At 49.3% G+C, this 14,611-nt stretch overlaps 2 protein-coding genes and 5 non-coding genes across 8 annotated transcripts; 6 read left to right on the forward strand and 1 right to left on the reverse strand.

Moving 5' to 3' along the window:
* Positions 1-1,667: 1,667 nt before the first annotated feature.
* On the forward strand, positions 1,668-7,079 carry NOP56 (NOP56 ribonucleoprotein). The gene is made up of 12 exons (XM_028498893.2): positions 1,668-1,708; positions 1,851-1,940; positions 2,402-2,516; positions 3,105-3,266; positions 3,424-3,622; positions 3,989-4,176; positions 4,258-4,409; positions 4,590-4,690; positions 5,054-5,202; positions 5,422-5,543; positions 5,728-5,862; positions 6,627-7,079. The coding sequence occupies exons 1-12, from the start codon at positions 1,706-1,708 to the stop codon at positions 6,993-6,995; spliced, it is 1,785 nt and encodes a 594-aa protein (XP_028354694.2). The 5' UTR covers positions 1,668-1,705; the 3' UTR covers positions 6,996-7,079.
* LOC112062526 (small nucleolar RNA SNORD110) lies at positions 2,878-2,945 on the forward strand. Its single transcript, XR_002890774.1, has one exon. It is a non-coding gene; the product is annotated as a small nucleolar RNA SNORD110 (small nucleolar RNA).
* Positions 3,735-3,866, forward strand: LOC112062530 (small nucleolar RNA SNORA51). Its single transcript, XR_002890778.1, has one exon. It is a non-coding gene; the product is annotated as a small nucleolar RNA SNORA51 (small nucleolar RNA).
* Positions 4,753-4,838, forward strand: LOC112062525 (small nucleolar RNA SNORD86). Its single transcript, XR_002890773.1, has one exon. It is a non-coding gene; the product is annotated as a small nucleolar RNA SNORD86 (small nucleolar RNA).
* LOC112062529 (small nucleolar RNA SNORD56) lies at positions 5,260-5,330 on the forward strand. The gene has a single exon (XR_002890777.1). It is a non-coding gene; the product is annotated as a small nucleolar RNA SNORD56 (small nucleolar RNA).
* On the forward strand, positions 5,588-5,658 carry LOC112062528 (small nucleolar RNA SNORD57). The gene has a single exon (XR_002890776.1). It is a non-coding gene; the product is annotated as a small nucleolar RNA SNORD57 (small nucleolar RNA).
* Positions 7,071-12,251, reverse strand: IDH3B (isocitrate dehydrogenase (NAD(+)) 3 non-catalytic subunit beta). Of its 2 annotated transcripts, none has more exons than XM_028498892.1 (12): positions 12,172-12,251; positions 11,972-12,052; positions 11,762-11,860; positions 11,543-11,663; positions 9,561-9,621; positions 9,351-9,483; positions 9,116-9,249; positions 8,927-9,029; positions 8,689-8,835; positions 8,355-8,449; positions 8,180-8,240; positions 7,071-7,202 (listed from the first exon to the last, which is right to left on the reverse strand). In XM_028498892.1, the coding sequence occupies exons 1-12, from the start codon at positions 12,205-12,207 to the stop codon at positions 7,122-7,124; spliced, it is 1,152 nt and encodes a 383-aa protein (XP_028354693.1). In that variant the 5' UTR covers positions 12,208-12,251; the 3' UTR covers positions 7,071-7,121. The 2 variants fall into 2 exon arrangements, with proteins under 2 accessions (XP_028354693.1, XP_007127212.1); XM_007127150.3 differs by having other exon boundaries at positions 7,071-7,493.
* Between the last annotated feature and the right edge of the window lie 2,360 nt (positions 12,252-14,611).

Below are 14,611 nucleotides of genomic sequence, written 5' to 3' on the forward strand. Positions count from 1 at the left end.
TCTATACTGGATGCTACTGCGCCACCAGGGAAGCCCTTCCATTACATTTTGGAAACTTCTATTTAATTTGGTAATTATAATGTTTAAGAGAATTTAATATTCTGATGTAATAGATTAATTTTGCAATTCCATTTTAAAATGTGAGATGGAGTGACTGATTCAGACTCATGACTGTAAGTGGATACATGTAACAAAATTCAAGCACATTTGCAAGCAATATTGAGACTATGAGATTTTAAGATTTAAGATTAATTAAAGTTCATTAGATTTTAAGAGTGAGCTCAGGGACTTCCCTGGTGGCACAGTGGTTAAGAATCTGCCTGCCAATGCAGGGGACATAGGTTCGATCCCTGGCCCGGGAAGAACCCACATGCTGTGGAGCAACTAAGCCCATGCGCCACAACTACTGAGCCTGCACTCTAGAGCCCGTGAGCCACAACTACTGAGCCCTTGTGCCTCAACTACTGAAGCCTGCACGCCTAGAGCCCATGCTCCACAACAAGAGAAGCCACCGCAATGAGAAGCCTACGCACCGCAGAGTAGCCCCCGCTCGCTGCAACTAGAGAAAGCCCGTGCGCAGCAACAAAGACCTAACGCAGCCAAAAATAAAGAGATAAAATAAATAATAATTTTTTTTAAAAAAGTGAGCCCAGTACTTGGATCTTGTCAAATAACTGAATTGCTTAAGAAGAAAATACCTTAAAATTATAAATGCACGTTAGCTGTGGGAATTTAAGTTATTAAAAAATCCCCTTAAGATGACATTTTTAAATTTACCAGCATATATACCACTTTGGGGTAACCAGGTTTTGGATTTATAACTCTAATATTAATTATTAAAGCAAAAGTAATTTCAAAATAGTCGCCCGAGTGCCCCAAAGCTGCCCCGAGAACACGGAAGCAGCTCCAGTTCACTCGGAGCTAACCGGGTGTTAAGAATTTAGGGCCGTGCACTAGGGCGAGCGACACGTGGCCCCGCAAAAGGAGCAGGGTTCTGCAGAAGCAGGGAACGAGAAACCGACCTAGGAAGAGGTGGGATCATCGTTCTTTCCTACTTCAGCGCCTGCCGCCTTTATTTTTAAGAATAAATAAAAAACTATTTAAAAGCCCAAAGCCAGCCACTAGGAATCACAATGCCTCACGGTCTGCGCCAGCGCACCCCAGGCCCCGCTTCCGTCCCGGTAAGGAGAGGGCGCGCGGACCCGGGGCTCCAGACAGGGTCGTCCTCAGTGCCCGTCGGGGACGAAAGGGGTCGTGAGGTCGCCTGGGTCCAGAGATCCCCGGCGCTGAGGACAGTGGGCTCCGCAATAGTTTCTGCCCGGAAGGATCGCCGCGGCCCGCGCGGGGGCCTCCAGCCCGGATTCCACAGAGCTCTGCTGCCCGTAATTTACAGGATGAAAACATGAGGGATTGGATAGTTATCCGGAAAAGCGCCTTTCCAAACCGTTTTGCGGCCTGCAGGGCCCCCTCGGCCCCGCGCGTCCCCGGCAACCAAGCCTCAGCAGAGACCGGAAAAAGCCGGGTAGTCCGCACTTGCGCCCCCGCCCTGCGGGCCGTACCACCCCGGCAGACCCCTCCGAAGGCGCGGAAAGGTACAGCCCCCGGCCTCTGATTGGCCGACGACGCGGGGGCGTGGCCTCCGGAGCCTGGTTCTGCGCGCCAGAACCCGCTCGCCGCAGTGCGAGCCGGGCCAGGAGCGAGCGCCATGGTGAGGAGTGGTTGCGGGTTGCCGGCGAGGCGGAGGCCATGGTTTGGGCCTGGGTTCGGGCCGGGGCCCGGGCCTGCCCGGGGAGCGAAGCCAGGCTAACGCGGGGGCCGCGCTGACGCTTGCGCCCCGGCTCCTTTTCCAGGTGCTGCTGCACGTGCTCTTCGAGCATGCGGTCGGCTACGCGCTGCTGGCGCTGAAGGAGGTGGAGGAGATCAGCCTGCTGCTCCCACAGGTGAGTGGACGCGGTGGGCTCGCCCGGCCGCGTAGCAGCCCCTCGGGCAGCGCGGGCCCCAGCATGCACCGCGCGCTCCCACGTGGCCGGCCGCGGGTTGGGGGGTGCGCTGTGCGCTACAGCTCAAGAACAGGGGGTCCTTACCTGCATTCGTGATTAGAATCGTGTTAGAAGCATTTAAAAGTAAGTCTCCCGCATTCGAATTTGTGTGCACTCTCTACAAAATGCAGATTTTCAGTTTTGCGTAAAGAGCAAATAAAACTATATGAAAAATGTAAAAAAAAAAAAGTAAGTAAGTCTCCCGGACTCCACCCCGTACCGATGAAGCGGAACCGGGATTTAGGGCCCGTGATCCGTTCATTGTTTAAAGCTTTCGGTTGGTCCAGACCTGCAGCTACTTTACTGCGCCCTAGAGGCAAGAGCGAGGGAAGTAAACCATTCATCGTCTTTCTCCCCCTCAGGTGGAGGAGTGCGTGCTGAACCTGGGCAAGTTCCACAACATCGTTCGTCTCGTGGCTTTTTGTCCCTTTTCCTCGTCCCAGGTTGCCTTGGAAAATGCCAACGCTGTGTCTGAAGGTGAGTTTGCCACTAAATATTTTAGGGAGATAAGACTGCTTACTGTTAACCTTTTAAATTGTACAATCTAGGATGTAGGCTTTATTTCTTGTGGGCACTGTAGTGATAAATGATTCCTAAATGAAATCTGGCTGGGTTGGGGGGACTGGTATAATACTAGACCCAATCACATGTGGTTTTCTGCTACTTTGTTCAATTGATTTTGATACCAAAAGCCAAGAGAAAGAGGTTTGGTCCCAGAAGGTAAATCCAGTACTCAATGCTCCTATTGTGCTCCAGGGTGTTTTTTAAGCTTTCAGTAATGTATTTCATTCTTATGTATTGGGCCCAAGTCGTGTTCCTCCCATGGTTGATGCAGGCTTTGCAGTGATGACCTGAGTCTGTCAATCCCCTGAGTATAATCACTGATGTCTCCATATCTCTGAGCAAAGCCTGAAGGGGAGGGCTCTAGGCACACCATCGTAGCATGCTCTCCAAGACCAATGTAAGATCAGTCTGTCAGTGATCACTTGAGGGGACAGGATTCTTTTTAATGATTTAATAAGCATCCTTCAGCATGTTAGTGGGAGCTCTGTTCTTTGCCCTGAGGTGTTGTTCATGAGGACCTCCGCCTGCTCTTGGAGACTCACCTACCATCCAAAAAGAAGAAAGTGCTCCTGGGGGTTGGGGACCCCAAGATAGGTGCTGCTATACAAGAGGAGTTAGGGTACAACTGCCAGACTGGAGGTGTCATAGCCGAGATCCTTCGAGGTGAGACCATCTATTGACATTTTTGAATTCTGGGTGGGGGTGTCTAGAAACTCATTAGGCTTAAGGTTGCTTTTTGGAAGCCCTCCTCCTTGGCTGGTGCCTGTGGGTGCAGGAGCTAGCTCAGCCCTTCCTTGCTCACAGTCTTGTCCTCCTCCAGGAGTCCGTCTGCACTTCCACAACCTGGTGAAGGGTCTTACTGATCTGTCTGCTTGTAAAGCCCAACTGGGGCTGGGACACAGCTATTCTCGTGCCAAAGTTAAGTTTAATGTGAACCGAGTGGACAATATGATTATCCAGTCCATTAGCCTCCTGGACCAGCTGGATAAGGACATCAATACCTTCTCCATGCGTGTCAGGTAAAGTGCAGGGGTGACCCGTTAGAAACGAGGTCTTGGGTCTTTGGTTTAGCTAATTTTGAATCGAGATCAGGACTGGCTCCTGTGGGTAGAACCATGTGGGATGGAGCTGGGCCTCCTGGTGCTTACCACAGGCTGTGTTCTTACACTGACTGTATAGAAAGAGGAGGCAGAGTAAACGCACCCCATATACACCTCAGCCCAGGCCCTTTGCCTGGTCTGTATTGTGAATGGGGGGACAGGGAGTTGAGGTTTTGGATCTATTTGTTCCGGTTTCCTCCAGGCAAAGAGTAGATCTGGAGAGGGCTGAGGCTATAGCTTTGAGACATGGCAGCTGGGCCATGGAGTGATTGTGGCTCTTTGCAGGGAGTGGTATGGGTATCACTTTCCTGAGCTGGTAAAGATCATCAATGACAATGCTACATACTGCCGCCTTGCTCAGTTCATTGGAAACCGAAGGGAGCTGAATGAAGAAAAGTTGGAGAAGCTGGAGGAGCTGACAATGGATGCAGCCAAGGCTAAGGCTATTCTGGATGCCTCGCGGTCCTCCATGGGTCAGTATAGAGCCTGGCAGCCAAAATAAGGTACAGGGCTCTGGATACTGGGCTCCTTCATTCATACCTGATGTCCCTTAGGCATGGACATATCAGCCATTGACTTGATAAACATCGAGAGCTTCTCCAGTCGTGTGGTGTCTTTGTCAGAGTACCGCCAAAGCCTACACACTTACCTGCGATCCAAGATGAGCCAAGTAGCCCCCAGCCTGTCCGCCCTAATTGGGGAAGCGGTGCGTCATGGGAAACCAAAAAATGGGGGACTAAGGAATTACCATGTATATTTGTATTATTGTATTTCCTGACCCATCATATCTTCCCCAGTTGTACTTCATGGGGAGGAAGTGAAGCAGGATTGTTCAGTTGGTAGGTTGGCAATCCCAGCTTGTCTAATTCCTTGAATCCTTCTCCAGGTAGGTGCACGTCTCATTGCTCACGCTGGCAGTCTCACCAATCTGGCCAAGTATCCAGCATCCACAGTGCAGATCCTTGGGGCTGAAAAGGCCCTGTTCAGGTACCAGTGAGGGCACCTGCCCACACTCAGGTGCCACTTCTGGTGCCCACTGCTTGTTTGGGGATCACGGTGATGGTTGACCAGGGCTCCCTGACCTGTACAGGCCTCTGCTATGGGGGTGATGGCCAGTCCTGGTGTCTGAGTGATTCCCTGGGCCCAGCACAGGGACCAACTTTCCAGGTCAGCGACACTGGATGCCTTCCCTCTGCCTCTGGGAGTGGTGGCTTGGCATGAGGTGGGGTAGAGACCCATCCCGGCCTGAGGCTTACCTGGAAACGGGGGGAAGAGGGGAAGGGAGGCTCTGCCTTCGCTGACGCGGTTGAAATTTCTGATCTTAAACTCCGCTGAATATTCTTCTCCCAGAGCCCTGAAGACAAGGGGTAACACCCCAAAATATGGACTCATTTTCCACTCTACCTTCATTGGCCGAGCAGCTGCCAAGAACAAAGGCCGCATCTCCCGATACCTGGCAAACAAATGCAGTATTGCCTCACGAATTGATTGCTTCTCTGGTATGGGTAGGGAAGTTGGCAGTTGGGAGGGAGGGAGGCTGACTACCCTAGCAGCTTCTACAATGATGGCAGTATTTTTCGTCAACAGCAGTTCACCTAGTGAGTGTTGATACTTTGGGTCTGAGTGAAGCTGAGGGTAGAGGGAATACTGGGGGTGGTGAGTAGTTTGTCCCTTTAGAGACTGACGTGCTATGTTTACTTACATACATGCATGTCCAGAGGTACCTACCAGTGTATTTGGAGAGAAGCTTCGAGAACAGGTTGAGGAGCGGCTGTCCTTCTATGAGACTGGAGAGATTCCACGAAAGAATCTGGATGTCATGAAGGAGGCAATGGTTCAGGTCAGTTTGGGTCAGGTCGGGTGGGGAGAACCAGAGCTGGCTGTTGGAGTTGATGAACTGTATTAGCCTGACCATGTAGAGTGGAGGCATAAAACTGATTTAATGAGCCTGATCCAATAAAGCCAAGAGAGAGACCTGGGGAACCAGAGGTCTTCAAGCCTTTTCAGCAGTTTTCTTTGGCCAGGCAGAGGAAGCGGCTGCTGAGATTACTAGGAAGCTGGAGAAACAGGAGAAGAAACGCTTGAAGAAGGAAAAGAAAAGGCTGGCTGCGATTGCCCTGGCATCTTCAGAAAACAGTAGTACCCCAGAGGAATGTGAGGTCAGTAGTAGACAGCCCTTAGCCCTGGGTGAAGATCTTAAGCCATAGGACAGAAAACAGCAGAACAGAGGATATGCCACCTCAAGTCAAGGTCTGGAATACATGCTTTTGGACTGAAATAGGGATCTGAAACCTCTAAAACTACCTCTTGATTCTATAGGAAGGAGATAGGTGCTGAGAGAACTCACTCAAGAGCCCAGAGCACTGGTCTGTAGCAACACCTGTTCACTGGGCAAGTGTGTTCTGTCCTTGGCTGCTTCCCAGGAGTCCTCAATGGGGGGTAGTGTAAATTCCTGCTCTGCTTGTTCCCAGACATGTCTAGAAATGGTAGCATTTCATACTGGGGGTTGAGGGCAGGGAGGGCTCCAGTGTGCTATGTTAGAATCATTCTCCCTGGGATTGTTGTAGTGCCCAGTCTGCCAGTGTTTCAGGGTCCCCCCTGGAACTTGGTGTCATGATTCTTTTGCAACCAGCATGGTAGGGTTTTCTGTCAATTACTTATTGGGCTTAGATAATTGTGTATTCTCCCTACCTTCTAAGTGATTGGTGGGGGCGGGGGGGGGGTCATCTTTGACATGCATTTCTAGAGTTAGAGCCATACAATTTAAAAATCATCTCAGAAACACTGGACAGTTTTAACACCATTTTCCATCCACCAATCTTTCTGCCCTGGGTACTTAACAGCTGGAATTCTAACAAGTTGTGTGTGCATGTTCATACAGTGGATGACACTTTCATGCCCATTTTTCCCTTTCTGCCATCAGGAGACAGGTCAAAGACCCAAAAAGAAGAAAAAGCAAAAGCCCCAGGAGGCTCCTCAGGAGAATGGAATGGAAGACCCATCTGTCTCCAAACCCAAAAAAAAGAAATCTTTTTCCAAGGAGGAGCTGGTTATTAGTGATCTTGAAGAGACAGCTGGCAGTGGAAGTCTTACCAAGAGGAAGAAATCTTTCCCCAAAGAGGAACCAGATAGTGACCCTGAAGAGTCAGGAAACAAGAGGGTCCCCAAGAAAAAGAGGAAATTCTCTTCCAAGGAGGAGCCTCTCAGCAGTGGACCTGAAGAGGCTGCTGCCAGCAAGAGCAGCAGCTCCAAGAAAAAGAAAAAACTCCGAAAGCTATCCCAGGAAAATTAGAATGGACATTTCCCTAATAGGGCATAACTTAGAGATATTTCCCAACCCATCCCCTATAGCCCAATAAAAATAAAAACAAATTCACGAGTCATATCATGTTTTATTGGACACTTTACATGGTGGGACCTATGGGTTGGACAGGGCACCAATGACCGCCTCAGTGAAGTCTTTGCAGGTGGCATAACCACCCATGTGAAAAGTTCGAACCTGTGGGGGAGAATTGTCATCACCTCTGTGGCCTGGGCCCCATCCCTAACCCCCCACCACCTAAGTTCCCTAAGGAAGCTAGCCCCAGACAACCTAGGCTCTGCCCAGAAGGTGATAATGGTCTATAGGTTTAGGGCTCTTCTCTGGTCCACTGTACTGAAGGGAGGTGTATGGTCCTTGTGAGGCTGGAGGGAATAAAGGGCTCTAGCCCCCATAGGGGTGCAGATGGCCGATGACAGACTTGATGAAGTCGGTTGTGGTGCTGTAGCCGCCCATGTCTCGAGTCCGCACCTACAGCCAACACCGGCAACAGCCGTGGGGAAGAAGAGAAGAGAGCCCATGAAGGCAGGGCAGTGTGATGGAAATGGAATCCAAAGAGGGTGACAGGGCCAGAAAAAGAAAACAATGCAGCAGAGATGCAAGGAGGCGGCCAGGTTTGGAAGAGCATGGACCCAACCATTCCTGTCTTGAGGGCCAGAGCCACTGTTCGAGCTCTGCTGTGGCCTGGGCGAGGGTGGGAAGCTGAGCATGAGTGAAAAGGGAAATGCAGATTGGAGACAGGAGAAGGATGCCTTGGAGGAAACAGAAGACCAGGTGGAAGCACATAGACGGCAGGGGAATGGCAGATGAGGATGGGCTTCCAGGTGTGGATAAAGTGACACTGGTGCCTCATCCTGCCAGCTATCTCCCTCTGCTCCTCCTCTCCCCTTAGACAGGAAGCTGCAAGTTCTGCATTAAGATGGCCAATTAAAGAGCCAATGGATGGAGCAGGAAAGAGGGAATAGCAGATGGGAACTAGGAGGCAAAGGAGATCAAGAGGATGAAACAGCCAAGAGAAGGGAAATGAACAGCCCTGACAGGACTGGGGGAAAAGCAGAGAGCAGACGCTCTTGGGACCTGGAGGGAAAGGAGGCCCAACTCAGGTTCCCCAGAAAGTCCTGCCAAGACCCTAAACCCCACAGCCTTTCTAAACTCACCTTGCCGACTTTGATCACCTTCTTCACCGCATCTGCAATCGTGTTGGAGTGATGCTCGAGACTGTCAATGTGGACAGAAAGCAACTTGAGATTCCCCCCACATCATCCCCCTGATTTCCCCACCTGTGCTCCCCGAACAACAGCCAGCTGCCTCCCCGGGCTGGTAGTGACCTACTTGAGATGCCGCAGCATGTTGGAAGCTGACAACAGCATGGCTGTGGGGTTGGCTATATTCCTGCCCACCGCCTGGGCAAATGGATGCCGGGCACCCTGTGGAAAGAGGAGCAGGCCAGACTCACTGGAAGCAGACATTCTGCAGAAGCTGAGGTCAGGGAAGGGCATTAGGATGAAAGGTCAGGCCAGGAACACTGAGAAGATGTAAGGGTTGGGGGGACAGGAGCAGGCCAGGGTCACTTAAGAGGGGGATGCACTGGGGGAGAGCTATCAAGGGGACCTGAGGTCAGAAGAAGGGCACAGAGAGGGCTGAGGGAGGCAGTGACTTCACTCACCATCTCAAAGACTGCATACTCTGCACTGTAGCTCTCACCAGGGACCACGCCAGCTCCCCCAACCAGGCCAGCAGCCAGATTGTCAATAATGTTCCCATAGAGGTTGGGCATCACCAACACATCAAACTGGTAAGGATTCTGCACCAGCTGGGGGCAAAATGTGGGCATGGAGGAGAGATGTAAATCCTATTCCCTGCCTTGCTCAAGACTGAGAATGGAGACACCGGGAGGGCCTCACCTGCATGCAGCAGTTGTCTATGATCATTGTCTCAAACTTGATCTTGGGGTACAGTTCAGCAACTTCCTCACAGCACTGCAGGAACAACCCATCCCCCAGTTTCCTGTCCATGGGCCAAAGGGAACATTCAGCCGACAGAGTACAGGGAGCTACCTTCCCAGGAACCCCATGCAAAGCCATGTCCCTCACATGATATTGGCCTTGTGGACGGCTGTGACCTTGCCCCGCCCCTTCTTAGTGGCATAGTCAAAGGCGAACTTTGCGATCCGCTGAGATTTGGTTCGAGTGACAATCTTCAGGCACTCAATCACGCCCCTCGCACTCTGCATAAGAGAGAAGCAGCTGGGTGACACTAGAAAAAAGGGAAGGAGCTGTGCCTCTCTCCCCCCTTCACCCCTGCCCTCTGTGATTTCTAGGGCCTCACCTCGTGTTCCAGAGAGCTGTACTCCCCTTCTGTCTGCTCTCGAATAATCACCAAATCTAGATTGTTGTGTCGAGTCTTGTACCCAGGAAGTGACTTCACATGCACTACGTTGGCAAACAAGTCCAACTTACGCCTGGGGATGGGGCAGAGCCATGAGCACTGTGCCTGGTGCCCCAGTACCCCACTCACCCATGTCCTCCCACCACCTACCTCAGCCGCATATCGTAGGAGGCTAGTTCCCCCTTATACTCCATCGGGGTGTGGATCTTTCCTGCATAAACAAAGTTGTGGTGGCGGGGGGTGGTTAGGCACAGGCCAAGCCCAAAGGAACCCAGATTGGTGTCCAATCCCCTCAGTGATCCCCCCCAGACTCCCATCTCCCACTCCCAAATAAGTGACATTAAATGCCTCTGGAGGCAAGGGACAAAGGAAAATAATGTAGTTAAAACCAGAAACATTTTGCCCACTGTTTCATTTCTAGTCACCAAATTTAATTTACGTTGAAACTTCAAAATGACCTAAAAGGACAGAAAAGAATTTTCTCATGTTATCAAAGAGCCTGGGTTTCGGGACTTCCCTGGTGGTCCAGTGGGTAAGACTCTGCACTCCCAATGCAGGGGGCCCGGGTTCGATCCCTGGTTGGGGAACTAGATCCCACATGCATGCTGCAACTAAAGATCCCGTGTGCCGCAACTAAGACCCAGTGCAGCCAAAATTAATTAATTAATATATATATATATATATATATATATTTTTTTTTTTTTTTTTTTTTAAAGGAGCCTGGGTTTAATAGGTTGAGAAACAACCTAGGGGATCCGTGACCTTTCTTGATGTTTCTATGTCTACGTATTTGACATCTTTTCAACCAGCACTTATTGAATATCACGTGTCAGGCACTAGGGATATCAACCAAAAAACACAAATTCCTGTCCTCAAGGGGCAAACAATGCATTGGGGGAAGACAGTTAATATGAAAGACACGATAAATACCATGGGAGAGGTATTACCAACACACACAGGAGCACAGAGAAGAAATTCCCTCTGGTAATATCAGGAAGTATCATAGAACAGCTGGCACTTCAGCCAGACCTTACGTTGAGTGAGTGTACTAGGTTGAATAGTGAACCACCCAAATGATATGTCCATGTCCCAACCCCCAGAACCTGTAAATGTGACCTTATTGGGGAAAACAGTGTCTGCAGATATAATAAGTTAAGGATCTTGAGACGGAATCACACTGGATCCAGGTAGGTCCTAAACCCAGTGACAAGTCCTTATACAAGAAAAGAAGGAGAAACAGATACACAGACACAGAGTAGAGAAAACCATATCAAGACAGAGGCAGAGACTGAACTGATACATCTACAAGCCAAGAAACACCGAGGAATGCCAGCAGCTGCCAGAAGCCACCAGCAGCTGGAAGAGCCAAGGAAGGATTCTACCCAAGTCTTCAGAAGGAGCTCTGCCAACACCTTAATTTCAGGATTCTGGCCTCCAGAACTGGGAGAGAATACATTTCTGTTATTTTAAGCCACCAGGTTTGTGGTAATTTGTTACGGCAGCCCTAGGAAACTAATAACAGTGAGTGAGGAAGATTCTGACAGGTGGCACCAAAAGGAGAACACTGTGGCAGAAGGAACAGCAGAAGTCAAGACAGTACATGTATTTGGAAACTAATATAGTCTGGTGTGACCAAAGCACACAACAAGTGTTGTAGAAACAAAGGCAGAAACGCTGAGGGTCAGCTCATAAAGAGCTTACTCTCCTACACTAAGGCTGGGCCTGAAAGTCATGCTGGGTTTTCCAAGAGAAGAGCTGTAGAGGATGGACTGTAGGGGCAGAACTGAAAGCCAAACAATCTAATGAGGCAATTACAGTAGGGAAGCAGAAGGGAAGACAAAAGAAAAGAGGCAGCTAGAAATGGCATTCTAGAAACACAGTTAACAAGACTTGGTGACCCATAATGTAGCCCCATGACAGACTACAAACTCATGGAGCCTTCCTGCATAGAAAGCATGAGAGGCACATGATCTCTCAACTCCTGGGTTTCCAACTGGTTTCCCACTGAAGGCCACCAATCAGTGGTGGGAGCTCGGGAGAGTTAATGTATTATGCGTGCTGAGAGAAGGTTACTGAACATTCACTCGTTTGATTTTAACTAACATGGGGGGGTAGCAAGGAGGCACACGTACCAATGATGGCCACCTTGTTCTCCTTCATGGAACTCAGCACCTGCTCCAGCTTCTCCTCAGATGCCATATTCTGCACCTCGCTCAGGTGATGCTCCTGGAACTCCACTGGGACAGAGGCAGCCTTCAGGAGCAGGTGTCAAATATCGCAGGGTCAGAATCAAGTAGTCCTTTTCAACCCAGGCCGTCGCCCCTGCTGGTTGACTCCCCCAGGCCACTCACCTTGAACACCTCCTTGACAGCGTGCATCAGCTCAGGCCCCACGCCGTCTCCCGGTAGCATAGTCACGGGAAAGGCGCCCTCCACCCTCACGTCCTCGCCCTGCGAGCGGGGTCAGCAGAGCTAGAGCTGGGGCTAGGGCCGGAGTCCTGGGGTAGGCCAGGAGAGGAGGGGTCAGGGCGTGGGCGAGACCGGAGCCGGACTTGCACTTACCTGGCTCCGCGAGGCGGCTTGCGCTACGGCCGAGGTACACAGGCTCCTCCATGCCCCAGGATTCGGGGCGGCGACCAGCGCCTATGACAGTCACATAAGCCTTTGAGGTCGGATCTGGGAGCCTCAGGCCCCGAATACTTCAGTGAGCCCGGTACAAACCCGCCGCCCTCCCGCCTACCCCAGCATGCCCCGGGCCTCACTCGGGTCACCCCGCGGACACCGCCGAGAGCCGCCATGCTCTCCACAGGAAGTCGCGGCGAAATGACGCCGGAAGCCGGTGCGGCCCGGCGCCCCTATTTCCGGTCCGGCACTGATGCTGGGAGGTACGCTCGTTTTCTCCAACCGAGACTTCCGACCCGTTCCTCTTCCTCCGCTTTCATCCACTTCTACTCACCACTTCCTTTGGACCGTGATGCTGCACAGCGCCGCTCTGTCTGTTGCTTTATTTTCAGACACCGTATTTATGTTGAAACTTCAAAATAACATTAAAGGCGAATATGAGGTTTCATTTTATCAAACGAGTTTAATAACAAGTTGAAAAACAATACTGGAGAATTTGTCTTTTCTTAATGTTTGTGTGTCCACGTATTTGTTATTCTTTTAAGCAATTCTCACTGAACAATCGTATGTCCGACACTAAAGGCATTAATGAACGCCACACAATCCATGGGAGAAGGTGTGTGTGTCTGGCTTCTTCAGTCTCCTAGCCTGCCCGATTACTCTATATTAATCAAGTTTCTTTGTTGTTTTTTCCTAGGTGGGCTTGTTCTTTGCTCTGACAGTTGTTTCCCTAATAGTGTATCCTAGGCCTGAACTCCTCTGAGCAGGATCGTAATTGGAGACAGAAATTACTTCAAGCTTGTAAGTGTGACTAAAAGGGAATTTCAGACCTATTTTTAAATTTCCAGTCACATGCTGTTTACAAACGACATGCCTAAAACAGATGACACAAGTGGACCAGGAGCACTTGTTAAAAGTGCAGACTTAGGAGTGTCACCCCAGACTTGCTAAATCCAATCTCAGGATTGGGGCCCCAGAAAATACATGTCTAACAGGCTCCCCCAGGTGATACACACAAATTTACGAACCACTGACTAGGTGATTTGTATACCTAATCCATCCAAAAAGGTGCAGAGCATTCTCCCAGCCCAAGGGAAAGAATGCCGTGGTTCTAATCTTGGGGATCAAGCACAAGCTTTGTGTCTCTTTTCTGCATTCCTTTAGGCAGGGCATTCTCTACTGTTGGGTGAAAAGATTTAAATTAGATAATAAATGCGTGAGAAACCTGAACACATGAAAAGTGCTTGAACACCTGAAAAAGCTGTTAATATTGTAGCTAATTGAATAATTTATCAATGTATAATATTAATATGACATACTCCATCTCCAGAATCAAAACCAGAAAACATTCACACCGTCTTGCCTCCTTAGACTCCCTAGTTCCCGGTTCCACACTGCTATTGCCATCCACCACCATTTTTCTCTTCCAAATGTTACTCTTTCTAATGGAGAAAATGTGGGAGATTTACACTTTTTAAAAACTATGTTTTCTGTTACTTTAGGAAATTTAGGGTGGGAAAGAAGAGAGTGCCATCTTGGTCTAATTTCTGATAATCTAATTTTCATCCCAGAAAATATTAATTTTCTTGAGGGCAACTACAACATTATTTCCATCCCTAAATTCTGCACAGATCTGAGCCCAGCCTGACAAACAACATCTGCTAATTGGTATAATGCCATGTGGCTGTCAAAAGGGTGAAAGGAATTGATGAAGTATGCCAGTTGATTCAGGCCAAGGAAATGTGACCATCACTGTCTAAGGCCATTGTGTTCTTCTGGTGAGTTTGGTGAGTTTGGTGAGCTCTCCTGGACATCGAGTCCCTGTTAAGGCATCTCTTGCTGATACTACCTGAGAATAGGGAAGTTCAGTCAGGACCCTTGAAAAGTTCCTTAACCAGGCTCTTGGGCAGGTGAGGGAGGTTAAACCATCTTGTCCCTTCTAATTGTTATGAAGCATATATGAGTGTTCAGTATGAGGCTGGATGAATTGAATGTCCGTTTCCTAGGCCTATAAATTGTCCAGAATGGGGTCTTAACCAGAGCTCCAGGTGTCCATGAATAGAAATCAGTACCATGAACTTGGAAGGGGAAAATCAGAAAAAATCACATCTTTATTCTCACTAAACTAACTGAAATTTAGTATTTCCTATCATTATGAATGTAGAGTGAAATTGTAGTGCTACCTTTAGTACCCTTGACTTTGTCACTAATAGAAATTATAATTCATACTGCATTTCAGTTGTGGCAGATATCCTGAAATATCATTTACTCTGATCTCTAATTTGACATTATTTGACCTAATGCTAGATTTTATTATTTAATGCACTAATAAAGCAGCAAACATAGCACTGTATTACAAGGTTGCATTATTATTATCAGTGTAATGAGTTTTATTTGTAATCCTATTTGTTTTGGTTTATGCATTTGGAATCCTTTCCTAAGAAGAGGGCAGGGGATGGAGCTCAGCAAGATGTAGCCTCAGCTGGAGTCTACCACAGCTTGTTCTGGGGAGCCCTGGAGCAGGAATGATGTCTCAGGGTTGTCCCAATTTGAGGCAGGGCTTAATAACTCTGCTTCAGC

Source organism: Physeter macrocephalus, chromosome 14 (genome assembly GCF_002837175.3).
Source record: "Physeter macrocephalus isolate SW-GA chromosome 14, ASM283717v5, whole genome shotgun sequence".
NCBI lineage: Eukaryota > Metazoa > Chordata > Mammalia > Artiodactyla > Physeteridae > Physeter > Physeter macrocephalus.

Excerpts from the sequence above, each read along its gene's own strand:
- NOP56 (XM_028498893.2), top strand. Across the intron at positions 4,410-4,589 it reads CCGCCCTAATTGGGGAAGCG|GTAGGTGCACGTCTCATTGC; the intron begins GTGCGTCATGGG and ends ATCCTTCTCCAG. Across the intron at positions 5,203-5,421 it reads ACGAATTGATTGCTTCTCTG|AGGTACCTACCAGTGTATTT; the intron begins GTATGGGTAGGG and ends ATGCATGTCCAG.
- IDH3B (XM_007127150.3), bottom strand. The coding sequence starts at position 12,207 with ATGGCGGCTCTCGGCGGTGTCCGCGGGGTGACCCGA. Across the intron at positions 11,861-11,971 it reads AAGCCGCCTCGCGGAGCCAG|GGCGAGGACGTGAGGGTGGA; the intron begins GTAAGTGCAAGT and ends CCCCGCTCGCAG. Across the intron at positions 9,250-9,350 it reads ACAGCTCTCTGGAACACGAG|AGTGCGAGGGGCGTGATTGA; the intron begins GTGAGGCCCTAG and ends TCTCTTATGCAG.